General features: G+C 45.3%; 1 protein-coding gene across 1 annotated transcript in view; it reads right to left on the minus strand.

Annotated features, from left to right (window-relative positions):
• The window catches only part of Sec24d (SEC24 homolog D, COPII component), an 86,984-nt gene extending 69,314 nt beyond the window's left edge, over positions 1-17,670 (minus strand). Inside the window, exons 1-3 of the mRNA XM_085677755.2 lie at positions 17,557-17,670; positions 15,389-15,548; positions 8,276-8,408 (exon numbers count right to left, since the gene is read on the minus strand). Coding sequence (XP_085533881.2) covers positions 8,276-8,408; positions 15,389-15,506 — 251 coding nt within the window. The 5' untranslated portion in view covers positions 15,507-15,548; positions 17,557-17,670. The remainder of the gene's footprint in view (positions 1-8,275; positions 8,409-15,388; positions 15,549-17,556) is intronic.
• Between the last annotated feature and the right edge of the window lie 6,423 nt (positions 17,671-24,093).

A 24,093-nucleotide genomic window follows, 5' to 3' on the forward strand; every position in this document is an offset into this window, starting at 1 on the left:
TAAGTTTGAGTCTCAGCACCCACATGGCTAAAACAACCACCCATATACATAAAAGAAAGAAGAAAGAACACTAAAGAAAAGATGGGGATATAGCTCAGTGGAAGAACACTTTCCTAGCATGTTCAAGGCCAGGGATTTAGGCGTCAGCACTACAAACAAGCAAACAAAGCCTATGGCTTCTTTTCAGCGCAACCTCCGTTTACGTCGCAACATTTCTTAGTAGATTCTCATAAATTCAGTTGGAAAGCTGGGTCTTTTCATTCTCTATCTCACTATTTCGTGGTTAAAACAGATGAATTACAATGAATTGACTGTCATTTTCCCTTATGATGGAAAGACTGACATTTAAGAGTATATATTTTAACAGATTAATTCTTCATAGTAGTACCTTTTGCAGAAAACTTTAGAAGTACTTGTAAGTATAAGACAGTTGTCCTGGGGCTAGAGAAATGGTTCAGAGGTTAAGAGCACTGGCTGTTCTTCCAGAGGTCCTGAGTTCAATTCCCAGCAATCACATGGTGACTCACAACCATCTATAATGAGATCTGGTGCCCTCTTATGGTAATAAATAATAAAAAATAAATCTTTAAAAAAGAAAAAAAAGAGTTATTCTACTTCAGCCATGATCAAAAGAACAAACAACTAGGTATGTGTGGTAGCTTGAATGTAATTGGTCTTATAAGCTCATAGAGAGTGGCACTATAAGGTGTGGCCTTGTTGAAGTAGGTGTGGCCTTGTTAGAAGAAGTGTGGCATTGTGGGGGCAGGCTTTGAGGTCTCCTCTACTCAAACTACATCTAGATCAGTTCACTCCTAATGCCTAAAGATCAAGTTGTAGAACTCTCAGCTCCTTCTCCGGCACCATGTCTGCATGTCTGCCTGCAGGCCACCATTCCTGCCATGATGATAAGGGATTTAATGTCTGAATTGTAAGCCACCCCAAATAAATGCTTTCCTTTATAAGAGATGCCATGGTCTTGGTGTCTTCTAGAGCAATAGAAACTCTAAGACAGTATGGTTTTTAAATTTTTTCAGATATTCCTTTTGAAATAAAAGATCTTTAATATGTATTTATTTAAATTTATTTTTATGTGTATAAATGTTTTTCCTGCACCATGTGCGTGCCTGGTACCTGTGACGATGAGAAGAAAGTGTTGGATGATCTGAACCAGGAGTTACAGACAGTTGTGAGCCACCATGTATGTGTCGGGAACCAATCCTAGGTCCCCTGCAAGAGCAACAAGTACTTTTAACAACCGAGACATCTCTCCAGTCCAAAAATATCACTATTTTAAAAATCATATACATATTTACTATATAAATCAACACAATGACTCTGAGTTTGAATTGATTAAAGTCTTATCTCTGTGGCTGAACCTCTATGTAGAAGGAGGATCATCACCTATAGGTCAGCTGCTACACAGTGACTTTAAAGGAAAAAGAAAGTTAACCACACCTAACAACTGAATTTTTATTTATGTGTGTGTGTAAATATATATATATTTAAATATTATATTTATATAATATAAATTTATAATATTATATATTATATATAATTATTATATAATTAATTATTATATATAATTAATATATAAATATTTATATATTTACACACACACACACACACACACACATATATGAAGTTTCTAAAATAACAAGTGTGGTGGTTGAATAAGAATGGGCCCCACAGGTTCATATATTTGGTGTTTAGTCACCAGGGAGTAGACCTCTTTAATAGGATTAGGAGGATTAGGAGGTGTGTCCTTGTTGGAGGAAGTGTGACATTGGGGGTGGGCTTTGAGGTTGCAAAAGACAATGCCAAGACAAGTCTCTCTCTCCCTCTTCTCTCTCTCCCTGTGAATGTAGCACTCTCAGCTATGGCTCCAATGGTTGCCCACATGCCACCATGCTCCTGGCCATGATGAGAATGGATTAAAATTGCAAGCAAGCCCCCAAGTAAACACCTTTGTATGAGTTGCCTTGGTCATGGTGTCTTTTACATAGAACAGTGACTAAGACAGTAGGTTTCTATTTGACTTCTTCACAGATCATTGGTGTTATCTATCTCTCCTCAAACCCTTTCTTCTGCCCTGGCCTCCCATCCACTTCCCCACTTATATCTTTCTCTTCCCATTATTCTCCTACCCACCCCATACTGCCTGTGTTTGACTGTCCCTCCTCCATTATTCTCCCCTCAACGCAAACACAATGACCCTTTCTAATTTCCCGGCTTCTACAAGTGCTCCAATTTAAATACAAATATCCATGGACCCAAGGCTGGCCTACAAATATGAGAGAGAACACACAGCATTTGTCTCTCTCGATCTGGGTGAGCAGACTCAGAAGAACTATATCCAGTTCCATCAACTGGCCTGAAAATTTCACTTTTTCTTTACAACTAAATAAATTCCACCCTATATCTGTTCTGAATTTCCATTACCCATTCATCAATTTGTACAGATCTAGGCTATTTCCATTTCCTGACTATTAGGACTAGAGCATCAACGAACATGGATCAGCAAATATCTCTGGAGTAGATATAGAGTCCTTTGAGTATATGCCCGAGAGTGATATAGCTGGATCATGTGGTAGAGTTATTTATTTCTAGCCTTTGGAGAAACCTTCACACTGTTTTCCACAGTGGCTATACCCGTTTTCACTCCCACCAACACTGAATAATGGGTCTCCTTTTGCCACAGTCACTCCAGGATTTATTGTAATTTGTTTTCTTAATCTTAGGCAGTCTGGCTGGGGTAAAATGAAGTCTCAAGGTAGTTTAATTTGCATTTTACCTGATGGTCAGTGTGGTTTCATAACCCCTTCAAAACAATACAGGCTATTGCTATTGCTGGCAGTGCTATTACTCCAGAACTTCATAGTAAGATCCTTTTGCTGAAGATACAACATACTTGAGACATGGGACATGGAAAGATCCAGTTGCTACTGAACTGGAAGTTTCCCCTCTTCTGGCTAGCTTTCACGGTGCTAGAAGCTGCTATACAGACCGCTAGGAGGAGGGGAGTCATCAACAGTCTTATTCAGTCTTATTGACCAATCCAGTAAACTATAGTAATGGCCAGCATGGCAAGATATATGCATGGATGCAGCAGTGGCATGAATGTTATGGGGGAAACCAAGCACTATGGGATTTAAGGCTCACTCTACAGGAGGACATACATACACATGCCCAGTATTGTAAATATGACCAAGAAACCATGATCAGGGAACTCACATGCCTGAGGACGGAGCCTACAATTACTGTGTTGCTAAATGGAGATAGTGTCAAACTGCTCTCTAATACTCATCATTATGTCCACAGGCCAGTACAGCTCTGAGACCTCATCAGAGAGGCTTCCTTTTACAATGGATAGAGATTAAGTGCAACTACTCACAATACGTCAAAGTGAGGAAATAAATGACTATGGTGTACTCAGCCCGCAACAGAACATTTATCTCCCACCCACTTGCTCAGAGACCACTGTGAGAGAGGAGGTCGAGAGCCTGTAAGAGCCTAATATTGTGGAGAGCAGCTGGGAAACAGCATTTTCTAGACATGACTATTGCACGCACGCACTCACAATGGCTGTGAATACCTGTACAAGATCAAGTCAGTAGCCATTCCATCACCAAAAAGGGGTGGAATCAGAATCACAAGGTCCTGTCCCTAGCTGAGGAGCTGTTTTCCTCAGGGAAGTGGGCCCTGGGGAGCTGCCCATGCTCCAGCAGATGGCCCTACACACATTTACATGGTGACAGCACTCACTAGACTCAGTGAGTCAAAAACAACAGAAGAGCAAATAAAGTAGGGAGGGTCCGTGGGGTTCTGGGAGGAGTCCAGGAGGAAGATGGGGTGAGTATGATCAAAACACACTGAAACACATGCATGACAGTCTCAAAGCGTAAATTAAAACGTCATTTTTAAAAAAGCTTTTAAAACATAAAGGAAAGATGCAAAGAGAAGGAGGAATGGAGGAAGAGAGAGAGAGAGAGAGAGAGAGAGAGAGAGAGAGCGAGCAAGGAAGGTCACACACATCTATTCTCCTCTGAGCCTCCGTCATCAGAAGAGTGTGACTCATCACAGCTCACTCTGTCCTTTGCCTTTGCACTGCCCTGTGTGTACAGAAACGTGTCCCACGGAGCAGATAAGAGGCAACCTGGAAACAGCCTGCATATCGGACTTCCCCCTAACTTTTTCATCTTCCAAACCTACCTCTAACTTTTAGGCCAATATTCAAGTTGTACCACATAAAAAGTGCTGGGGAAAGAACAGGACCTAATTGTGCTTCCTTGCAATCAGAGTCCAAGCAGATTCTAAGTCTGACTTCCTGGAGTCACCAGCCTGAGGGAGAGCAATCCAGAGATAGCAAGTGGACTTTCTATCCAGTGACATGGCACACTAGAGCCAATGAAATGAGGCTGAGAGCTGCTGACATGTACTGAGCCTATGGACTGTGATCAGCATTGTGTGTTGCATGAAGTCATCGGCATGCAGAACCCTCACAACCATGCATTAGAGGTGTAACTGTAAAGGCTGAGAAAGCAAAACCACACAGAGGTTAAGTGGCTTACACACCACTTAACAACAGGATACTCTGAGAAATGCATCCCTAGGTGGTTTTTGCCCCTGTGTCAACATCACAGGTTATACAAACCTGGATGGAAGTGCCTACTACATACATAGACTGTATATTCCTAGAACAACAATGAGCAAAAGAACGCTCAAAGAGATCAAGAGAAAAATGCAACTAAGAGATGCAGTGAGGTAGATCATCGAGCAGCTGCTGGCAATCAGTACAGTGAGTCACAACAGACTTCTCTGAGTAGGAGAACACTCTAAAATCGCGATCAGTACTATGGGAAACACCTGACCAGTGCAGTCACCGCATCCCTACCCAGGGTTCTGTGCTGGCGGTGAGCAGACCTGTGAACACCAGTGGCATCCCAGACACACGTGCAATGTTTCAGGGTGACAACATTCAGATGCTGTGGCAGCACTGAGCCCCAGGAATTCTCCAGCTTCCTTAGAACCTGAGGCTCACACTGTACATGCGGAGAACATGTATAGAGCATGTGACAAAAATCTGTTCAGCCAACAACTTCAGAAGGCATGCCTGGCAAACATGTCTCCACTCCTCAGGGTGCCAGCCCTGTACTGTCTCATGATGTCATTCCCACACGTGACAACACATCAAAGAGATCCACCAGCTAGGCCAATACCAGTGACCAAAACTTGTTCTCAAAACCACTGGTTCTAACTTGGCTTTCTTTTCTGAATCCTGAGATACCATGGAGGGGGTTCACAGTAATGAACTGTCCTGGATCGTCTTCCTTTTCCCTCTGAACTAAGAAGATCACTTCCTCCTGTTTCCAGTGAGGAATTAAGGAACAATATCAACAGCCCAGGCTACTCTGCTGTTGGGGCCAAAGCTACCTTGAGGTTCTGAGCATTTCTTTTCTATATTTACTTATTTATTCTTAGACATTTTAAAACTTAACACCAGTTTGACAATTCCATATATTTTTGTTTGTTTGTTTGTTTTTGGTTTTCTGAGACAGAATTTCTCTGTAGTTTTGGAGCCTTTCCTTGAACTAGCTCTTGTAGACCAGGCTGGCCTTAACTCACAGCAATCCACCTGCCTCTGTCTCACAAGTGCTAGGATTAAAGGCATGCGCCACCACCGCCTGGCTAACAATTCCATATATTTTTACAACGTATTGTGGTAATATGAATTCCCCATATGTTCTTTTATCCCTCCCCAATTCCTGCTCATGCAATTCCTATTTTCAACTAGCTTTTATGACTTGTTGGAGTTGGATATTGCTGTTTTTGAATCACTAAGTTTAATTACAGTCAATTGGATGGATAAGGCTGAGGGGCTATTTGCAGGGCATGGGCAATTCACCAAGCGCCATCCCACTGAGAAAGATGGCATCCCCTGCATCGCCTGGTAACCACTGACGACCAGCTGCTCCTCAGGGAAGGGTACGACTTCATGAGGTCCCCCCAGATCCACAATGGGATGTTTAGGACCTAATTTTGCATTAAACACGTGTGTAGGTTTCCACAGCTCATGTCTGTACGTTCACAGTCACACTGATGACGTCACATACAGAAGACAGCTGTGGCTCTTACATGGTTTATCCCCTCTCCGCCATGACGGCTGAACTTGGGAAGGGGTGATGTCCCATTTCGGGCTGAGCACTCGACTGTCACTTATTCTCAGTGCTCTGCTCAGTTATGAGTCTCTGCACTATCGATTCCTGTTACAAAGGAGACTTTTCTGACTACGGCTTTCCTGGGCCTGCCTCTGACTCCCTCTTTTCCAGCTTACTACAAACACAAGCACAAGCTGTATTTCTTGAGCTGCTTTTACAGCAGGCCTGCCAATTTACAGCAGCACCAGCATATGGCTACAAACATAAATGTATAGTAATATTGTACAGGAATATAAACAAAAATATATGTATGCTATATTTATATTAAAACTCTAGAAAGCACTTTAGCTATATTCATTTAGCAAAATGACAACAGTAGACTCTGCCCTAGAGTCACCTTGCCAGCAGCATGCTTTAACCAGGTTCACAGTATCAGGCGGGAAGTCCTTCAGTAGACTGGATTTCACATCCAATCAGAAAGCTTTCGGTTTCCCCCACAACAGGCGCGTTGCTTTGTACCAGTGAGTCTGCCTTACCTGGCAGATTGGCCGTACACTGTACAGGATCCACAGTTATAGAAGACTCCTCGGATTTCTGAAGCCGAGTTTGACTTTGTAGTCTAGGCTGGCCTAGAGCTATATAACCCAGGCTAGCCTTGAACTCACAACAGTCCTTCTGCCTCTGTCTTCCTGCTAGATACAGGTATATGCCACTACATGCAATGGTTCTCAGCACTGGGCACCTTCATTGCCCATCCATCGTGTTTTGGAGACTAATGGCCCGTTCACAACAAGGCCTTTGATGAACCCCTGCTTTGTGCTCAAACCACAGGTGTGCCCACAAAATAAATTCCTTTTTTTTTTTTTTTTTGGTCCCCTGTGTGACACTTCTCTGTGATGCCATAGCTACATCTTTAGCCATAGTTACCACAACAAACAAAATCCAGGCGTGTCAGACCTAAAAGGCAAGGCTGATGATTTCAGAATCTCCGTTTTCCCATTACCAGGAATGGCATCCTTCCTCAATGACACAGACCTCAAAGGTCCCACCCCCACTCCAACCTGACAACTTGGGGAAAAAAACTGCGTCTGGACCACCCCTGGAGCAGCTCCAAGGTCAGTGCCATGAGGAGCCGAACTCCTTTTGGTGGCAACAGCTTGTGGGACAGATAACATTGAGATTTCCAAGCCTTGAAGTTTGCTGCTGGCTCCACCCCAAGTGATAGTCCGTTATGGATAAGAGGCTCTAAATATCTCAGGAAGATTTTGGCTTCCCTAGGCCTGTTCCTGACTTCCTCTTTCTCAATTAATTACAAATAAACACGAGCTGTATTTTTGTTTTTGAGCTGCTTTCACAGTAAGCCTGTCCCTCATTGACATAATATGCTTTCTATATAATATGTAGAACCCACAGACTACACCACTTACTTCAATCCAGTTTCATTTTAAGATTTTGGTAAGCGCTTACGGGTAATGAACACAGGTGTGTGGGCATCTCGGGAGAAGAGAATGATCTAAGAGAATTTCTCAGTTTTAATGCTTTGTTCTGTTCTGTTGAGTCAGTATCTCACTGTGTAGCCCTGGCTGGTCTGGAACTTGCTCTGCAGATCAGGCTGGCCTCAAGCTCACAGAGATCTGCCTACTTCTGTTTCCCAAGGGCTGAGATTAAAGGTGTGCGCCACCATGTCCAGCACGATCTAATATTTTGAAAGACATATAGACTATAGATGTCTGAAGATAAGCTGGAGATAAACACAAAACTCTAAAAATAATTGCCAGGTGGTGGTGGCACGTCTTTAATCTCAGTACTCAGGGAGGCAGAGGCAGGCAGATTTCTGTGAGTTCAAGGCCAGCCTGGTCTACAAGGTGAGTTCCAGGACAGCCAGAGCTACCCAGAGAAACCCTGACTCAAATAAATAAACAAACAAACAAACCTCCAAAAATAAGCTGAATATAACCCCCAAACTAAAATACGTAGCACTGACACAAGCAATTTTTATGTATTCTTAAATATGGAACATACAAAGATATTAAACTTTCGACCAAGAAACACAGGAGTTTAGAAGATACTTCCAGAATACAGGGCATATTCAAATGAGGGTTGAAATGCACTTGGCTCACCTTTGAGGAGGATGGCCTGGGGCATGGGCTCCATTTGGGCCAAACTGTGGGGGTCCAGGAGGTAAAGGGCCTGGGGGCAAGAGCCCTGAAGGAGCAGGGGTTCCCAAAGGCCCGGAGGGCTGCTTCATCACGCCTGCAACAGAAGGGAACAGTTATGGGCACTGAAGTGCAAAGAGAGATAATAGGGAGGGGGAAGATTAACAACCGGAGTGAAGAAGGAAGGCCAAAGGGCAGGCCACAAGGTCTTTCCAACCTCCCTCAGCCACCCTCTCCACAGTGCTTATTATTACTTAGTAATAACAATATTAAAAGAACAAAAATATTTTTTTTAAATCAAACTGAAAGTTAAATAAAGGAAATAAACTCTGCATGTGGCGGAGGTGCCCTAACAGAACTCAGGATCTCACAAAAATATAAATAAGGGGGTGATAACTAAGTCAAAGAATCAGAGAGCAGCCTGGGAGAGCATCCTAAATGCATATAAGACGAGCGCCTGCCAGGGTCTTCGGAGAAGCTGGCTGTCAGTCCTGCATATCCTGAGACAGCTGAGGGAGTATTAAAGTCATCAAACCCAGAATGTGGGAATCACAGACAATGGCTGTGACCACTTTCTTGCAGAGGTTCCTCGGAAAATGTCTTAATTAGACTTTCTATTGTCGTGATGAAACACCATGAAGAAGTAAACTGAGAAGGAAAGGGCTTATTTGGCTTCCACTTCCACATCATAGTCCATCACTGAAGGAAGGCAGGACAGGAACTCAATCAGAACAGGAACCGGGAAGCAGGAGCTGATGCAGAGGCCACGGAGGAGTGTTGCTTAGTAGCTTGTCCAACCTGCCTTCTTACAGAACCACAACCACCGGCCTGGGGATGGCACCAACCATATTAGTTGGGTCCTCCCCCTTCAATCACTGATTAGAAAATGCCCTATAGGCTTGCCTACAGCTGGATCTTCTGGAGGGATTTTCTCAACTGAGGCTCCCTCCCTTCAGATAACTCCAGCCTGGAGCAAGTTGATGTAAAACTAGCCAGCACAGAGAACTTGAAGGTCCTTCTCTTTTTTTTCTAAAGCAACCACGGCAGAGGAGCACCTGGGCTTTGTGGCGGAGAGCCGAACGCCGCGTCTGCATAATTAGCAGCTGCTCAGACCTGGACAAGGAGCTTCCTCTGAGGACCTCAATTTTCATCTTCGTAAACTGAAAGTAAAATCGACTCTACCCAGCCGAGTCCCTTAAGCTTCCGTCCTGCCCTCCGGGGTGTGCCCCTGTGACCTCCAAGCTGCCTGTGTGTTCTCCAGGACACCTGGTAGCGGCACTCAGGCTGACCTCCTTCTGTTCCCAGCCTCCAGGACATTTACCCCACACTCAGCCCCAGCCAGAAGGGGAATGACAGCGTGGTCTGCAGTCACCCAGCAAGGCCTCGTCAGACTGTCGCATGCCTTCGTGAAAGTCCTTTCACGTCTTTGGATAACCCAGCACACGTGACTGCCGGAGCAGCAGGCTTTGGGAGAGATTAAAAACTGCAATGCCTATCAAGCCTCCTCTCTTCTAGCACTGCTGTCTCCGCTGAGGATTGAGTCCAGGACCCCGCGGGTGAGGCACACCCCAGTAAACAACCCAAGTTATAGCCCCGCCTTTTTTATATTTTATCATTGTAAAATTGGAGTCTCGTTAAATTGCCTCTGCTGCCTTTGGACTCGCCCTTCAGTCTGGGCAGACTCTAAACGTCAGTCTTCCCACCTCAGCCTCCTGAGCAGGTGGGAACCCAGGCCTGCACCACCGCCTGAGTGAGGAACGTTATCTTTTAACTTTATGGTCAGAGTTCTGTTTGCAACTTTCTATACAGGACAAATGACAAATATTGCTATGTAATTATAAATTATTTTAATTGGTAAAAGTATATATTAGTGTGATACCCTGTGATATAGCCACCAGGTTAAACACATATATCGGAAAGACATCAATTGATGGTAAAGCAACTGAACACTTTCTATAGCTATTTGAGAACCATGGTGCCTACACGGTACCTCTTTGCACCTGTATATAATACCACACTGGAGCTCCCTGCTTCTGTCTAACTTAGCGCCCACTAAGCATGTTTTCTCATCCTCCTCTCACTAGCCCAGCTTCTAGAAACCACCATTCAATTCCCCACATCTACGGGACCAACTTGCTCAGCTCCCACATATGATTCCCACCACGTAGCATTTTTCCTCCTGTGAATTAAAGAGGAGTTCTCCCAACACTACATTCTTGGATGATGCTCAGCGATGTAAGAACACCACGGGGCTTGCAGTCACACCAACCGCGTCCAAATGCCTTGTCTACCGCTGAGCTACTAAGACTGACGAGACAGGGTACTCTGTCTCTCAGACCCAGGACTTCTCAGGCTGGGTCACAGCTGTAATCTCCCTGCCGTCCAGGACTGCTTTGAGAATTAGGTGAGGCAAGGGGTATGGGAATACTCAAAGCCACCTTCTCTTGCCGGGCCATACGCCCTGACTTCCTTTTCGTTTTACTTTTTTATGACTTATGGTTTAATAAAATACATGTAACTAAGAACACACTGCATTTTTATTTTTAAAGTGTTATTTTGGACAACAGTAGAAATCCACAGCGGTATTACCCGAATATTAACTACTGTCAGATCAGGAGCCAGAACCCTTACCTTTCAAATGAGCAGGTGTCTTAGTTAGTTTCTATTGCTATGCTAAACACCGCAACTTTGGGAAGAAAGGGTTTACTTCATCTTACAACTCTCAGGTCACACCTCCTCATTGAGGGAAGTCAGGGCTGGAGGCAGGAACTGAAATTTCTTTTGAGGCCATGGAGGAGTGTTGTTTACCGGCATGTTCACCATGGCTTGATCAGTCTGCTTTCTCATACAGCTTAGGTACCTACCCAGGGGTAACACCACCCATTGTGGGCTGGGACCTCCTGCTTCACCAATCATTAAAAAAAAAAAAATCCCCACAGACCAGTCTGGTAGAGGCATTTTCTCAATTGTGTTTTCTCTCTCCAGATAACTGTCAAGATGACAAAACAGGTACAAACTACAACCAATCCAACCAGGATAGCAGGTCAGTGGCCAGTTTTCCAGCCTCCACATGCATCAGGAGACTCTACGCTGTTCGGAGGCACACGCAGAGAACTGTTATATAGTAGTGCAGTCTTTGTGTTTGAATAAATAAAACTTTCCTGAATATCAGTGCAAAGCAACCACACTAGTCAGCCATGCAAGCCAGGCAGTGGTAGCACACACCTTCAATCCCAGCAGCCACACTAGTTAGTATAGGGGCCGGGTGGTGGTGATGCATGCCTTTAATCCCAGCACTAGCAAGACATATAAAACGGGAAGTGACAGGTCTCAACTCAGTCTCAGTCTGAGGATTCGTGGAGGCAGGATCACCCATTTCGGTCTGAGGTGGAGGTAAGAGCCAATGGCTGGCTGTTTTGCTTTTCTGATCTTCAGCTTGAACCCTGATATCTGTCTCTGGGCTTTTACTGTTCGTGCTACACTGTTATATGTTGGTCACATTAAGATATGCTCTCCCTCTTGCTTTTGGAGGTCAACAATGATTCGAACTCATTCAACACACAGTTAGCATGCCTCTAACGCACTAAGAGCACGTATGGAGGACACAGCCATGTAAGAAACAGTGACCCTGTCACGTGATAAGAGTTACAAGAGGCAGAGGGGCTCCTAACCTTCCTGGAGAAATCAATGAGGAAAGACAGCTTGAGGTACACCTTCGGGACAGCGGCTTCTTAAAACAGCAGTCAGGATACGGGATTCTAGCCAGAAGTGGAGCCTGACCCGTGGCCTGAGAGAGCATGGCCTCATCAGGGACTGGCGAAGGGTTGGGTGGACATGGAGCGGGGGTAAGGTGGCAAGTACAGAAATCACCATACAGATTGGTTGGAACCAGGCTACAAAGTCTGGTGTGTCATCTGGACTCTGCCCCCAGGGCAAAGGGAAATCAGTATCGTGGTGACCTGCAGAGGAAGAGTCTTTGATGGGCCACACAGTTGACATTTTCAAAAGTGACCAGACACAAAGAGGATCGGGTTCTCTAGAGCAGGAGGGGAACTTTAAGAGGAAATGAATACCACAGCAGGGGAAAGAACCGCTCATGCCAGAAGAAAGTGTCAAAACCCACAGCCATCTCTAACATGGCGGCAGGTAGAGCATCAGTGCCCTCCACGCTTGCCTTCACATACGGTCCTCGGCTAGAAACACGAACTCTATTTCCCAGGATCCTCTACAGTTTCTTTCTTTCTTCTTTTTCTTTTTTTTATATGCAAAGCAACACACCTTTGAGAAGCTTGGGCTAGCACTGTCACAGGGGCTGTCCTTCTGGCCTCGAAGGAAGTGATTTTTGATAGAATTGTCCTGTGTGGGCTGTGCATCTCTGTAGACCAGATAAAGATCCTAAGTCTAGGGCTTGGGCCTTTCTCTGTTTGTTTCCTGACAGCCCTTAACAAATTCCTTTCCACTACAAGAGATTCTGTTATCAGCAAAGGGACTCGGATCAAAACAGCATCATGGAAAAGCAGACCTTAAATCAGACCCTATTTCTAGCAGAGGGAAACAAAAATCAAAGCACATTTGAGGGAAGAAAAAAATCTTTATCTAAAACAAAACAAAAAAAAAAGGTCCTAATGGCCAGTGCTCCCAAAGCTCTGGTTACCTGTATAAGAGGTAGTGGTTACCTATATAAGAGGTAGTGGTTACCTATATAAGAGGTAGTGGTTACCTATACAAAATCATGTAGTAGCCACTTCTCACTACCCCAGGCCCAACCCAAACCCCACTACTACAACAGTAACATGTCGGATCTCTCTGCTTCCAGTCACAGAAGATTTTTTTCTTCCACTCAAAGGACTCTTGGAAATGCCAGCACATTTTGACAAAAGTTTTGGTAAAACTCCCTGAAGAAGAGGGAGGTACCACTGGTGTCTGGTGGACATGGACCATAGACCATGGATGCTGCTAAGTGCACAGGACATCCCTTTCTCACACACACACACACACACACACACACACACACACACAGGTGCACGCACACATGCGAGGGGGGGGGAGGGGAAGAGAGACAGAGAATGTGAATCAGTTTATGCCAGATGTTAAGAATGCTAAGATTTAGAAACCCTGCCCCCAACATAGTATACCCACTCCTAGTTTCTCCTCCACACCTCCTAATACCCAGGGCAGTTCCTTCTCACTGCATACTGGAGTGTGACCCTTTCCAGTTTAAATCACTCCAGTGGCACCTTTGATGTGACCCCGTTACTTCGCACTGTGCGGACCCTTCCTGAGTCACATGCTGAGTGTCTAGTTTACACCAGCAAGCCACCTTCCTTCCTACTGACACGTCTCACTGATCTTTCAGGTCACTGCTCTGAGAAGATGCTTTGGCCCTGACCCCCATCTCAGAGCTTGGTACTTTCCTCCTGTTGCTGCTGTGTGCTTCCCTGCCACCCTCCTCTTCCTTTCCAACGCTCTCCCCCAAACTGTGACTGTACGTACTGTCCTCGAGATAAGTACGTAATATAAGGACTAAGCCTGAGATCACTGTATTTGTTGTTTTGTGATGAGTACTTTGCTCACTCAAAAAATCTGTTAGATTTGTTACCAAATAGCACAGAAATTACAAAAACACAATCGATGGGTGCCGAGAGAGATGTAATCTGTGCAGAACACAAAGCCAAACTTGGCACTGGCCCCTCTGATGGAACAGATACTCCAAAAAGCCACAGTTAGGTTGTCTGTCGGAAACCTGGCGAAGAGATCACATACAATGTGTGTGTAAATATCTGTGAGTTGGTGCTGCGGAAGGAAACCCAGAGCCTTGTACACACTAGGCAAGTGCTCTATCACGCGGCCCTCTCTACCTAGTACAACAGTTTGGGAAATGGTTTAATGTCCGGCGTGGTGTCAGGGAATAAAGCAGGGGGAGGGATGTCTAAGCGAGCTGGGGAAGCATCTGCAGGAGGATGAGGTGGTCAGTTGTGAAGGCAACATGGAGGAGGGACGACCATCTTCCTGGGAGAGCCGGGTGCTAGCCAGGCGCCTAGGGTAGATAAACCAGCACTCCAGCGACAGGTTGGTGTCTGCAGAGTAACGGATGAGGGGACAGAGCCGGGGAACTGAAAAGAAGAAACTGGAAAAATAACAAAGGCCTAAGGAACTTGACGTATAAGAGACGCAATGGGAAGGCATACAAGGTTTCGAGCCAAGTGTGGCATACAAAATCCATCCAGTTCGAGAGTGGAAGGTCTGGAGAAAAGGCAATGGCGGGTAGACGCCTAAGGGTTAAGAGGCTGTTTGTCACCTGGGTGAGAGATGGATGGATTGGGCAAAAACCACTAACAGAAGGGGAGGAGGAAATAGGTAGGAACAATGTTCCCAAGTGCTCAGAACAAGTGTGGGAGACAGTTAGGCGGTACACACACAAATATGCTGCAAACTCTCAAACATGTATGATGAATTTAAAAAAAAAAATCAAAAAATAAACTCCTGGGAGATTGACTAGATTGGAACAGGTAAAATAAACAAAAGCCTCTGTTTTGATTTTGTAGTTTTTGTTTGTTTCCTGGAGACAGGGTCCCATATAGCCCAGACTGGCCTTGAACTTACTGTCTAGCCAAGGCTGGTCCTGAACGCCTCACCCTCCTGGCTCAATCTCGAGTGCTAACCGTACAGGCATGCGCCACCACAGCTAGTGTATTTCGGTTTTGTAATAATGAAAGTTTGGGTGCCGAGTGATGCTCGGATGTGATGTGGAATACCAGCAAAAGGCAGGCTTCAAGGAAAGAGACCCAATTGCTGTGAATGTGAGTATGCCATGCCTAAGTAAACAGAAGGGTGGCAAACACTGGTTAGGCATGGAAAGACTTCAAGGCTGAAGGAGTAGATCTAAGAGATAAGCGTGAACTTCGTGTATCTTGCTGTAAGAGCCTCTTGAAACGATGCTGTCATGTCAAACCACAGCTTTAGTCAATGACTGCAGCCTGCTTGGTCCCATCTCGTTAATGACTACCAACTAGGAATATCTCATGCCTCCGAGTCCAGGGAATGAGTAATCACATACAAGTGGAAAGAACAATTTACCTGGTGGAGAAGTTACATGGGACGGATCCCCATAGTGTCCATAATGAGGGGGAGAAAGGCCCATTCCAGGCTGGGACTGAGAATACGGGGGTGTCGCCACATAACCTTGTCGGCTCATTATGAAAATATCATTCCAAAGGAGAGCTACCGCAGAAGAACCCTGCAAGGGTAAAAACAAGAAGTTGACAAGAGAATTTTAGATACTTAATGCTATTAAAAATATAAACACTATCAAGAAACATTCAGGATGGCCTGAAAACAGTAAAAGTGTCCATCCGGGAAATATCTTCATTGTATACAGCATTACATATCATGTTATTATCCTCAGGACACAGCTTATGACATCTCTTTGGAATTCAGTAGCATCATTTCAGCGGTCCCAGGAAAATTCTCAGGCACAGATCCGAAGAGTAATTGCAAACCATTCTTTCCCTGGGAAGCCTGAATTGCTTCCTACAGTCTCTCATTAGTATTCCTACAATTCTGTGTCTTGGTTTCCATGGTCACATCTTGAGACGACGCCATGCCGTTCAAGTGACTGGCCAGAATGACTACAAGCCGTCTGCAGCCAGATGTTTCATGACTTGGATCTTTCTGGTGCCCGTCTAATTAGCCAGCTTAATCTGCAGTTAAGGAAAAGGCAGAGTCCATCGACTATAAGCTGAGATAGAAGTGATACCCGCCTCTGTGACTCATAATTTGACAAGCCAGTGGCAGCTCCAACCATCGTGACCAAAGATGCTAGGTAGGATTCTGACTTACATGATGTCACACCTCAGATTCAAGCACCTATATTCAATCAACAAATGTAACAGTCCCATTGAGTCTATTCAGAACCCAAATACCAAGTAGTGGTACACATTTATGTTTCCAGGTTTTAAGAAAACATACCTCCTAGGGAGGCTTTCAAAAGACATTTGTTTGCTTGTTTGTTTGTTTGTTTAACTTTTTTCCCCTCCAGACAGCGTTTCTCTGTGTAGCCCTGGCTGTCTTGGAACTAGCTCTGTAGACCAGGCTGACCTCAAACTTATGGAGCGCCACCTGCCTCTGCCTCCCTAGTGCTGGGATTAAAGGTATGTGCCACCACCTCCTGGCTTTCAAAAAACATTTGCAACAAGACATGGGGTGCTCAAAATTCTGGGGGGAGGGATGGGTTTTCATCTCCTATCTGGCAATGTATAGCTTTGTGACCCAGGGCAAACTGAAGAGGCTCTCTGGGCCCCAGTTTCTGTTTTAGAAAGTGAAGTGTCCAAAAGCCATATTACTTGTGAAGCATTGGTTCTCTAGTTTCTTTCCAGTTTCTCCACCAGGCATTTGCGTGTGTCTCCTGTCATTTCTTATTGCTTCTTTTTGAGGTAAAGATTAGCAACGCCTTCTAAGACATGGGTTCTGTCTTTATTCTGGAAATGCCTTGCCAAGCTAAAACGTGAAGGCCAGAATTCACGCTTCAGCTTTGCTTTCACATTAAAACTTAAGCTTCTGAGTGGCCACCAAGAAAAAGTATCATGAGGTCACTGTCTTCTTAACGGAGGACAGAAAGGCAGACAAAGGTCTCCAGTCCACTGTGTTCCTGACAACACTTTCCCTCCTCCCACTGCGCCTAGAGAGACGTGGCAGCCTGCTTGGCCCCATCCAGCCCAGCCCCTTCCGAAGACCGCACCGGCACACCCACGCAACAGCTGCGGGAGGGAAGCGGGGCAGCGATGCTCAAGCAAAGAACGAGAAGCTGCCCATCCCTCTTCCCTGGTCCTGGGAGGAATTCGCTTCCTCACCCTGCTGTGCCACGTCAAACTTCCTCACCCAGATCACCAAGTTGCTGAAACCTGACTCAGCTGCAAGCGGGCGACATGGCAGAAAGCCACTTGGCACCGACCGGCCTCGGATCCAAACGTAGAGTGCTCGGATTCCACAAACACACCCTTCCCTGTCCACTGTCACCCGGGACAAGTTCGCGTTCCGCTCTAATGATGTCCCGAAGCCGAACGCTGGAGTTGCCATTTTCCCTCGGAATATTTCCTGGGGGAACCGGGGAGCCAAGTTGATGGGGAGTCGCGATGCAGTGGCGTGTGGCCGCTCCGCACCCCAGCTGCACCCCGAGCCCGCCAAACCTGCGACTCCCTAACCTCCCCATCCTCCTCCCCGCGTCCTGTGCCCCGCATCCCCGGTACCTGCTCTGCACGCTCCGCGCCCCGCGCCGCCGCCACCGAGTCGCTCTGGACTGTGAGTGCCACGTCAGGAGCCCGGCTGCGCGCGCGCTGGACCCGCTCGCTCCCGCGGCGCGCACCGGCGGGGGCGGGGCCGCGCCTCCCGCTGCGGCCTCCCGCCTCTTTCCGGGTCTTTTCCGCTCGGCTTTTCCTTCGCCAGGCCCCGCCTCCACCAACTTGTCAAAGATCCTCCGGTTTCGTTCCGCCCGAGCCCGTGGGAGGGACCCGAGCGAAGAGGGCGCGCTCTGTGTTCAACAGGTGGCTCTGAATAGCCGCCCTGCGCGTCCCTTGCTGGAAGGGACGCCTGTCAGCGATTGCACGGTTGCAGGAGCAATCTGGCTCGTGTACAGACAATTTGATGACGTCTTCCAGCACTACAACAGAGGAAGGAAGGCCCAAGGCAGCCTGGTTAGGTGTGGAACAAGAGAGGAGGATGCCCATAACGTGAGACTGCCCAGCTGAGATGTCCTCAAGGAAGCAAAGGTGGCAGGACCTCTGAGGGACGGATGGCATGTCTCACCCATCAACAGGAACTCGCAGGTGTCAAAGTACATAACTTTTAGTCCTCGTCCCCGCAACAGTTGAAAACACCTATTTTGCATTAGACTAGTTTCCAACCATGTCTCACTACGAAAATAGAAACTGTGAGTTCAGTCCGCAACGGAGTTTGATATAGCTTTACTTACTCAGTTTTATGAAATAAAATCAGCTTGGTGATTTTGCCTTCACTATGTGCCTTCTGAGTAATCAGAAAATAAAAGCTCCCTAAAACGTGACTAGTGAAAAGCTGAGTAACTTTTCCTATCACCATAATAAAATTCTCTGACAGACACAACTAAAAGGAGAAAATGTCTAGTTTTACACCTCAGTTCAAAGGTGTAATCTCATCTTGGTGCAGAAGTCAAGCTGGTGGTAGCCTGAGGCAAAGTGATTGCTTTGCATCCACAGTTAGGAAGCAGAGAGTCATGAATGCTTATGGGTGACTCTTTCTACACAGTCCAAGATCCGAGCCCAGGGAATGATACCACCCACAGCGGCTAGGTCTTCACATCTCAAAGCATCTAATCAAGATAGTCCCTCACAGGCTGGCCGGGAGCCTTCCTACCTCAATTTTAGATACTATTGGAATTATCAGGAATTTTAAGGCAACTGTATCCACTGTTTTTGTCACTGAAAAAGAAACAATTTAAAGACTATTCATTTATGTTGGCTCATAGTCTCAGAAGTTTCATTTCTAAGTCATTTGCTGTATTGAAATGAGGGGGTGGGGGCTGCTGGCAGATAAAGCAGCTGGGAAGCAAAGAGGGAAACATGGAGGGTCTCAAGCAGGATACAGCCCTAGGTCATCCCCTCCCATTATCTATTTAAATAAGCTATCTTAGTTTTAAATAGGCTATCATAGTAACTTTTCTATTGCTGGGATAAGACACCATGACCAAAGCCACTTAGAGAAGTGAGGGTTTATTGGGAATCTGCAGTTTCAGAGGATTAGAGTCCATGACTTATGCTGGGAAGCATGGCCCTAAGCGCACAGACATGGAGCTGGGGCAGTAGCTGAGAGCTTATATCTAGAGTCATGAGCACAAGGTAGGGAGAGAGATCCTGGGAAAGGCCATAGTCCAAGCCTGCTGCCAATGCTACCTCTAAACAAGTCCACACCTCCTAATCCTCCCCATACAGTTCCACCAATGGGGAACCAAGTATTCAAATATCTGAACCTGTGGAGGACATTCTCATTCAAGCCACCACATTCCACCCCTGATCTACACAGGCCTGTAGCCATATCATAATCCAAAATGCATTCAGTCCTACTTCAAATGTCCCCATAGTCTTTCACAGTCTCAACACAGTTTAAAAACTCAAAGTCCAAAACTTTTCTGAGATTCAAGATAATCTCTTAATTGTAACCTCCTGTAAAATCAAGTTACATACTTCCAAAATAAAATCACACAGAATATACATTACCATTCTAAAAAGGAGAAATGGGGGCATAGTGAAGAAATAATGGACCAAAGTAAGACTGAAAACCAGCAGAGTAATCCCCATGAATCCCATCACTCCATGTCAGTTGTCAGAGGGTTTTGGCTCTGTCCTTCCAGCTGTGTTGACTGCAGTACACTTTTCCCTCTCTCTTGTGCTGTTTCTACTCCCTGTGTGCAGCTCTCCCTGGCTGGGAGACTATGACTTCGGCACCTATGGCATTCTGGGGTCTCCAGGGCAATCCAGATTTTACTTTCACAGCTTCACGGGTTGGCATCTCAGGACCTCCATGCGGAGACTTGCCTGCTACACCAGCCCTCCTTAGATTCCATAACTCTATCACTCGTGTGTCTTTCGTGACTTTAAATCCAGAACCGTGTGCTCAGTACTGCCAAGATTGGCTGCCTGCTTGGAATGGAGTCTGCCTCCTTTTCGAAATACATTTGCAGAAACATTGTTGCTTTTTTTTTTTTTTTAAACAGAAAATCCCTCAGGCCTTTTCCTTTCACAAGGTAAAGGATTAGCTGGCTGGAGTCTTGCCCTGAGGACACCACTGCCTTCTTACAATTTCAATGCAATCCTTTCCTAATCTCTTTCAGGACAAGCAAGGCTTGGCTCCAACATTAAACTTCCTGGTGCTCTTTTCCTCCTTAAACTGTGTGTATTTTTTATTCCTTCTGGCACACTTGTTCTTTTCCATTGTAAACATGTATAAGAGTGATAACTAATAAACACTTGACAGAACCAGTATTAGGCTGTCTTGAAATCTCTTCTGAAAATGAAATTAGTCCATTATTTTTCAATTTTGCCGCAGGCGAATTTTAGGACACAGGCAAAAGGCAGCCATATTCTCTGCCAAGATATCACAAAAATGGTTTCAAGCCAAGTTAGTGATATTGTTCCTCTCTGAAACCTCTTGAGCTGGGTCTTCATAATCTACATTATTCACTACTGTAATATACTACTATATTCAAAGCTTCTACTAAGATGGCCCATTAAGCCCTGTTGATAGCTCAACCACCTTTCTAGTCCAGAGTCCCAATCTAACACGTGCCTTCTCCAAACAGCATGGCAGGTCTGTCCCAGCTACAGTCCACTTCCAGGTACCAAATTCTATCTTAGTTACTTTTCTATTGCTGGAATAAGACACCATGACCAAAGTCACTTAGAGAAGAGAGGGTTTATTGAGAATTTGTAGTTTCAGAGGATTAGAGTCCATTATGTTGGGGAGCATGGACCCAAGCATGCAGACATGGAGCTGGGGCAGTAGCTGAGAGCCTACATCTCTCCCTGCCATATGCACAAGACAGGGAGAGAGATCCTGGAAATGGCCCTAGTCTTTTGAACCCTCCAAGGCCGCTGCTGATGACACACCTCTAAACAAGGCCACACCTCCTAATCAGTTCCCATACAGTTCCACCAGTGGGGAATCAAGTATTCAAATATCTGAGCCTATGGGCACCATTCTCATTCAAACCACCACATAGGTCTCACCTTTGAATATTTGTGTCTCATTCCAATAGTGTCTTACTTGGGAGACCAGCCTGGACTGTGTAACAAAACCTGTCTGAAATAGAAGGAGGATGGGAAGCAGAGGAAAAGGAAGAGAAGAGCAGAGGGAAAGAGAGAGACAGAGAAGGGATTAAAATCTCCTGAAATTAGTGTCTGGATTATGATTTTTGATGAGAAGTTATTTTCTTTTCAATAAATTCCTCAAATCTACTTCCATGATTACCTAGAAAAAATGGTTCAACACTATATTATTGTTCTAAATAGAAATTATTAGAAATTGGGATTTCAGAATATATTATTGTGGCAGAGACTTCTACTGTTTTCAGGGTATATGTGTATGTGTGTGTGCATGCACATGCATCATGTATGTGTGTGTGTGCATGTACATACACCCACAGGGAAGCAAGAAGACAGACTCACGTGTTATTCCTTAGACTGTGTCCACTTGTTTTGTAGACAGGGTCTCTCCCTTTGGAATGAAAGCTGTGCCTTGTGTCAACACTTTGAAAACAGAGTCCCCTTAATCCTTGTCCGGTACTAGCTACCAGCACAGACTTTGGGGCTAATTATCCAGGTTGCCACCTCAGGCAGATGTTAGCGAGCCCCGAGGTGTATGGGGCCAGGATGCTCCCTTTGGATTTGCTCAGTGATCCACTGGGTCACGGGGAGCAGGTTGTCAGAGATCGTCTTATTTGCATTAGAGCATTTCCCAGAACTTCTGTTCTCTAGTAGTTTTTGTCTTCCTGCTATTTCTCCAACTTAACTGCAGTTTTTGTCTCTCCTCTCTTCTGTTTATTGAAACTTCACCCTTTTTGTGTAGAAACTCTATGAGCACCTAATTATACAGACAGTGAAGAGAAGCATTTTTATCTCTATCCCAACAGGGTGATCTTATGGTGGTGTGGGAGAATTGTCTGTATTCTGTCAATCATGTATTTTAATAAAACACTGATTGGCCAGGCAGGAAGTATAGGCGGGTCAACCAGACAGGAAGTAGAGGCGGGGCAATAAGAATAGGATAAGGCTAGGGAGGAGGAAACTCCCTCCACCATTCCTGTCCAGACCACTGAAGAAGCAACATGTAAGCTGACAGTTGGAAAAGGTACTGAGCCATGTGCTAACGTAGATAAGGATAATGGGGTAACATAAGTTATAAGAGCTAATAAGTAGCCTGACCTAATGGGCCAAGCAGCTTTATAACTTATAGAGTTCTCTGTGTGATTGATTTTCTCTGGAACTTGCCGGCTGTGGGGTACCAGTTGGGAACAGATACCCCAACAAGCCGGCCCTCATGCTACATTATGGTAGTGATGGTGGTCATCTAGGTTTGTTCCTTGGACCAAAAATTAATTATTAATTAATTAAAATTAAAAAATTTTTAAAAAAAGAACTGGATGACCAAAAAAGATGGGAGATCAAGCCACACAGAGAAAAGCAATGGCTTTGTGTGTTCAGGATGAGAGCAGCCTAAGAGGGAAGTTCATTAAATGGACTTTGGCTGTGGTAGTTTATAAAGCCCCTGGGTCCTCTTCTTTCCCCTGTAGGTCCTGTTTAGATGCTCGCCCTCGGGCCTTTTCTCTGTTCTTCCTCACAGTGTTCTCTGGGAACAAGAAGTGGTACCACAGGAAGCCTGCTTTTGCTTTCCTAGTCTAACCATTTCCCTATAATTCCCCTTCATTCCTTCTCTCAGAGATTCATACCTACTGCTATCGGGAAAAGGTCAGTGATGACTCTAGCTTCATAATGCTATGCTGAGAGAAGACTTCTTCTAAGAAGTATTGGTCCAAGAAAGGGAGAACTCTTGTGAGGTGGATTGCTGGGACTGGTCCAGGAGGCTGAAGTAAAATCCGAAGGACAATGTAACTTGTAAGGACTATTCCTACCACGAGCTCTCTGCTGACGTAAAAATCCCAATCAAGCCGAATCACAACAGGCCAAATTTAAAAATGTCCAGGTTTAATGAGATTCCTGCACTCGGGTGGCCCAAGGGGAACTAGTGTGGCCACGAGTGTGTGTGTGTGTGTGTGTGTGGGAACACAAGGACACCACCACAAAGGGGAGCAGTTTAAGTAGATTGGGGGAGTGTTTAAGATTTTTGGTGGGCTGTCTTGACCCTCCTCCAGGGAGGAGTCAAGGTTTTGGTGGGCACAGGGATGGGGCCTCCAAAGATGGAGGCCAGAGACCGGGACTTACATAACTGAGGCTCCATCGGCAGGACTGTCTGTAGAAGCAGAAGAGCAGAAGTAAAGAGAAGAATGTTAGAGATCACTACAGTGTAGCTTAGAGTAGCGTGGCCATTCTCTAAAATGTCTCACATCCAAGGCTGGTCTTGAGAGTGATGAACCTAGCATCTGCTTTGCTAGCTGTTGGAGTGGCTAGAATCAGTATGACATCTCCCCCGGATAACTTCTAGAGAGGGAGAGAGAGAAGACATTTAAACATCATTTCATTTTTAGTTTAAAGTCATAGTGGGCTATCTCTCTTAGTTACTGATAGGTATGACAGTACTGAATTCAAGCATTCATGACATCAAGAAGAAAATCACTAATGAGAAATAGTTGCCAAAGTGACATCTTCTATGCTTTTAAAGCCACAGAACGTACATCATCCCTTAAACTAACAAGCCCACCATCCTTCTCCTTGATTACACTTTCTTTCTGGGTGTTTGAGGCCATACAAGTGGTCAAAAGGAATCATTTTTATTTTTTACTTTCAAGGTCTCTTAAGGATCCTCAGGGGTCAGTCCTGTGAGCCTGAGAGAAGTCTCTGGCCCCTCCAATCTCTCTTTCACTAGTTGTCCGGTCTATGTGAGGATCAGCCAAAGGCCTTGCTTGACCAATGCTTCACCTGGCGATGTTTACTCTTTATTTAAACCTCCTCTTTGTAGACTGAACATTGATTAAAGCTTCCCAAGTAGCGTCTTCCTGGCCACCCTGACCGAGAGGACAGGTGACTTCCTACAGTTGCAGAATATTTTGAGAGATTCCCCATAGTTCCCTGGGACCTACT

The sequence above is a fragment of the Myodes glareolus genome, chromosome 17, assembly GCF_982192425.1.
Source record: "Myodes glareolus chromosome 17, mMyoGla1.1, whole genome shotgun sequence".
Lineage (NCBI taxonomy): Eukaryota > Metazoa > Chordata > Mammalia > Rodentia > Cricetidae > Myodes > Myodes glareolus.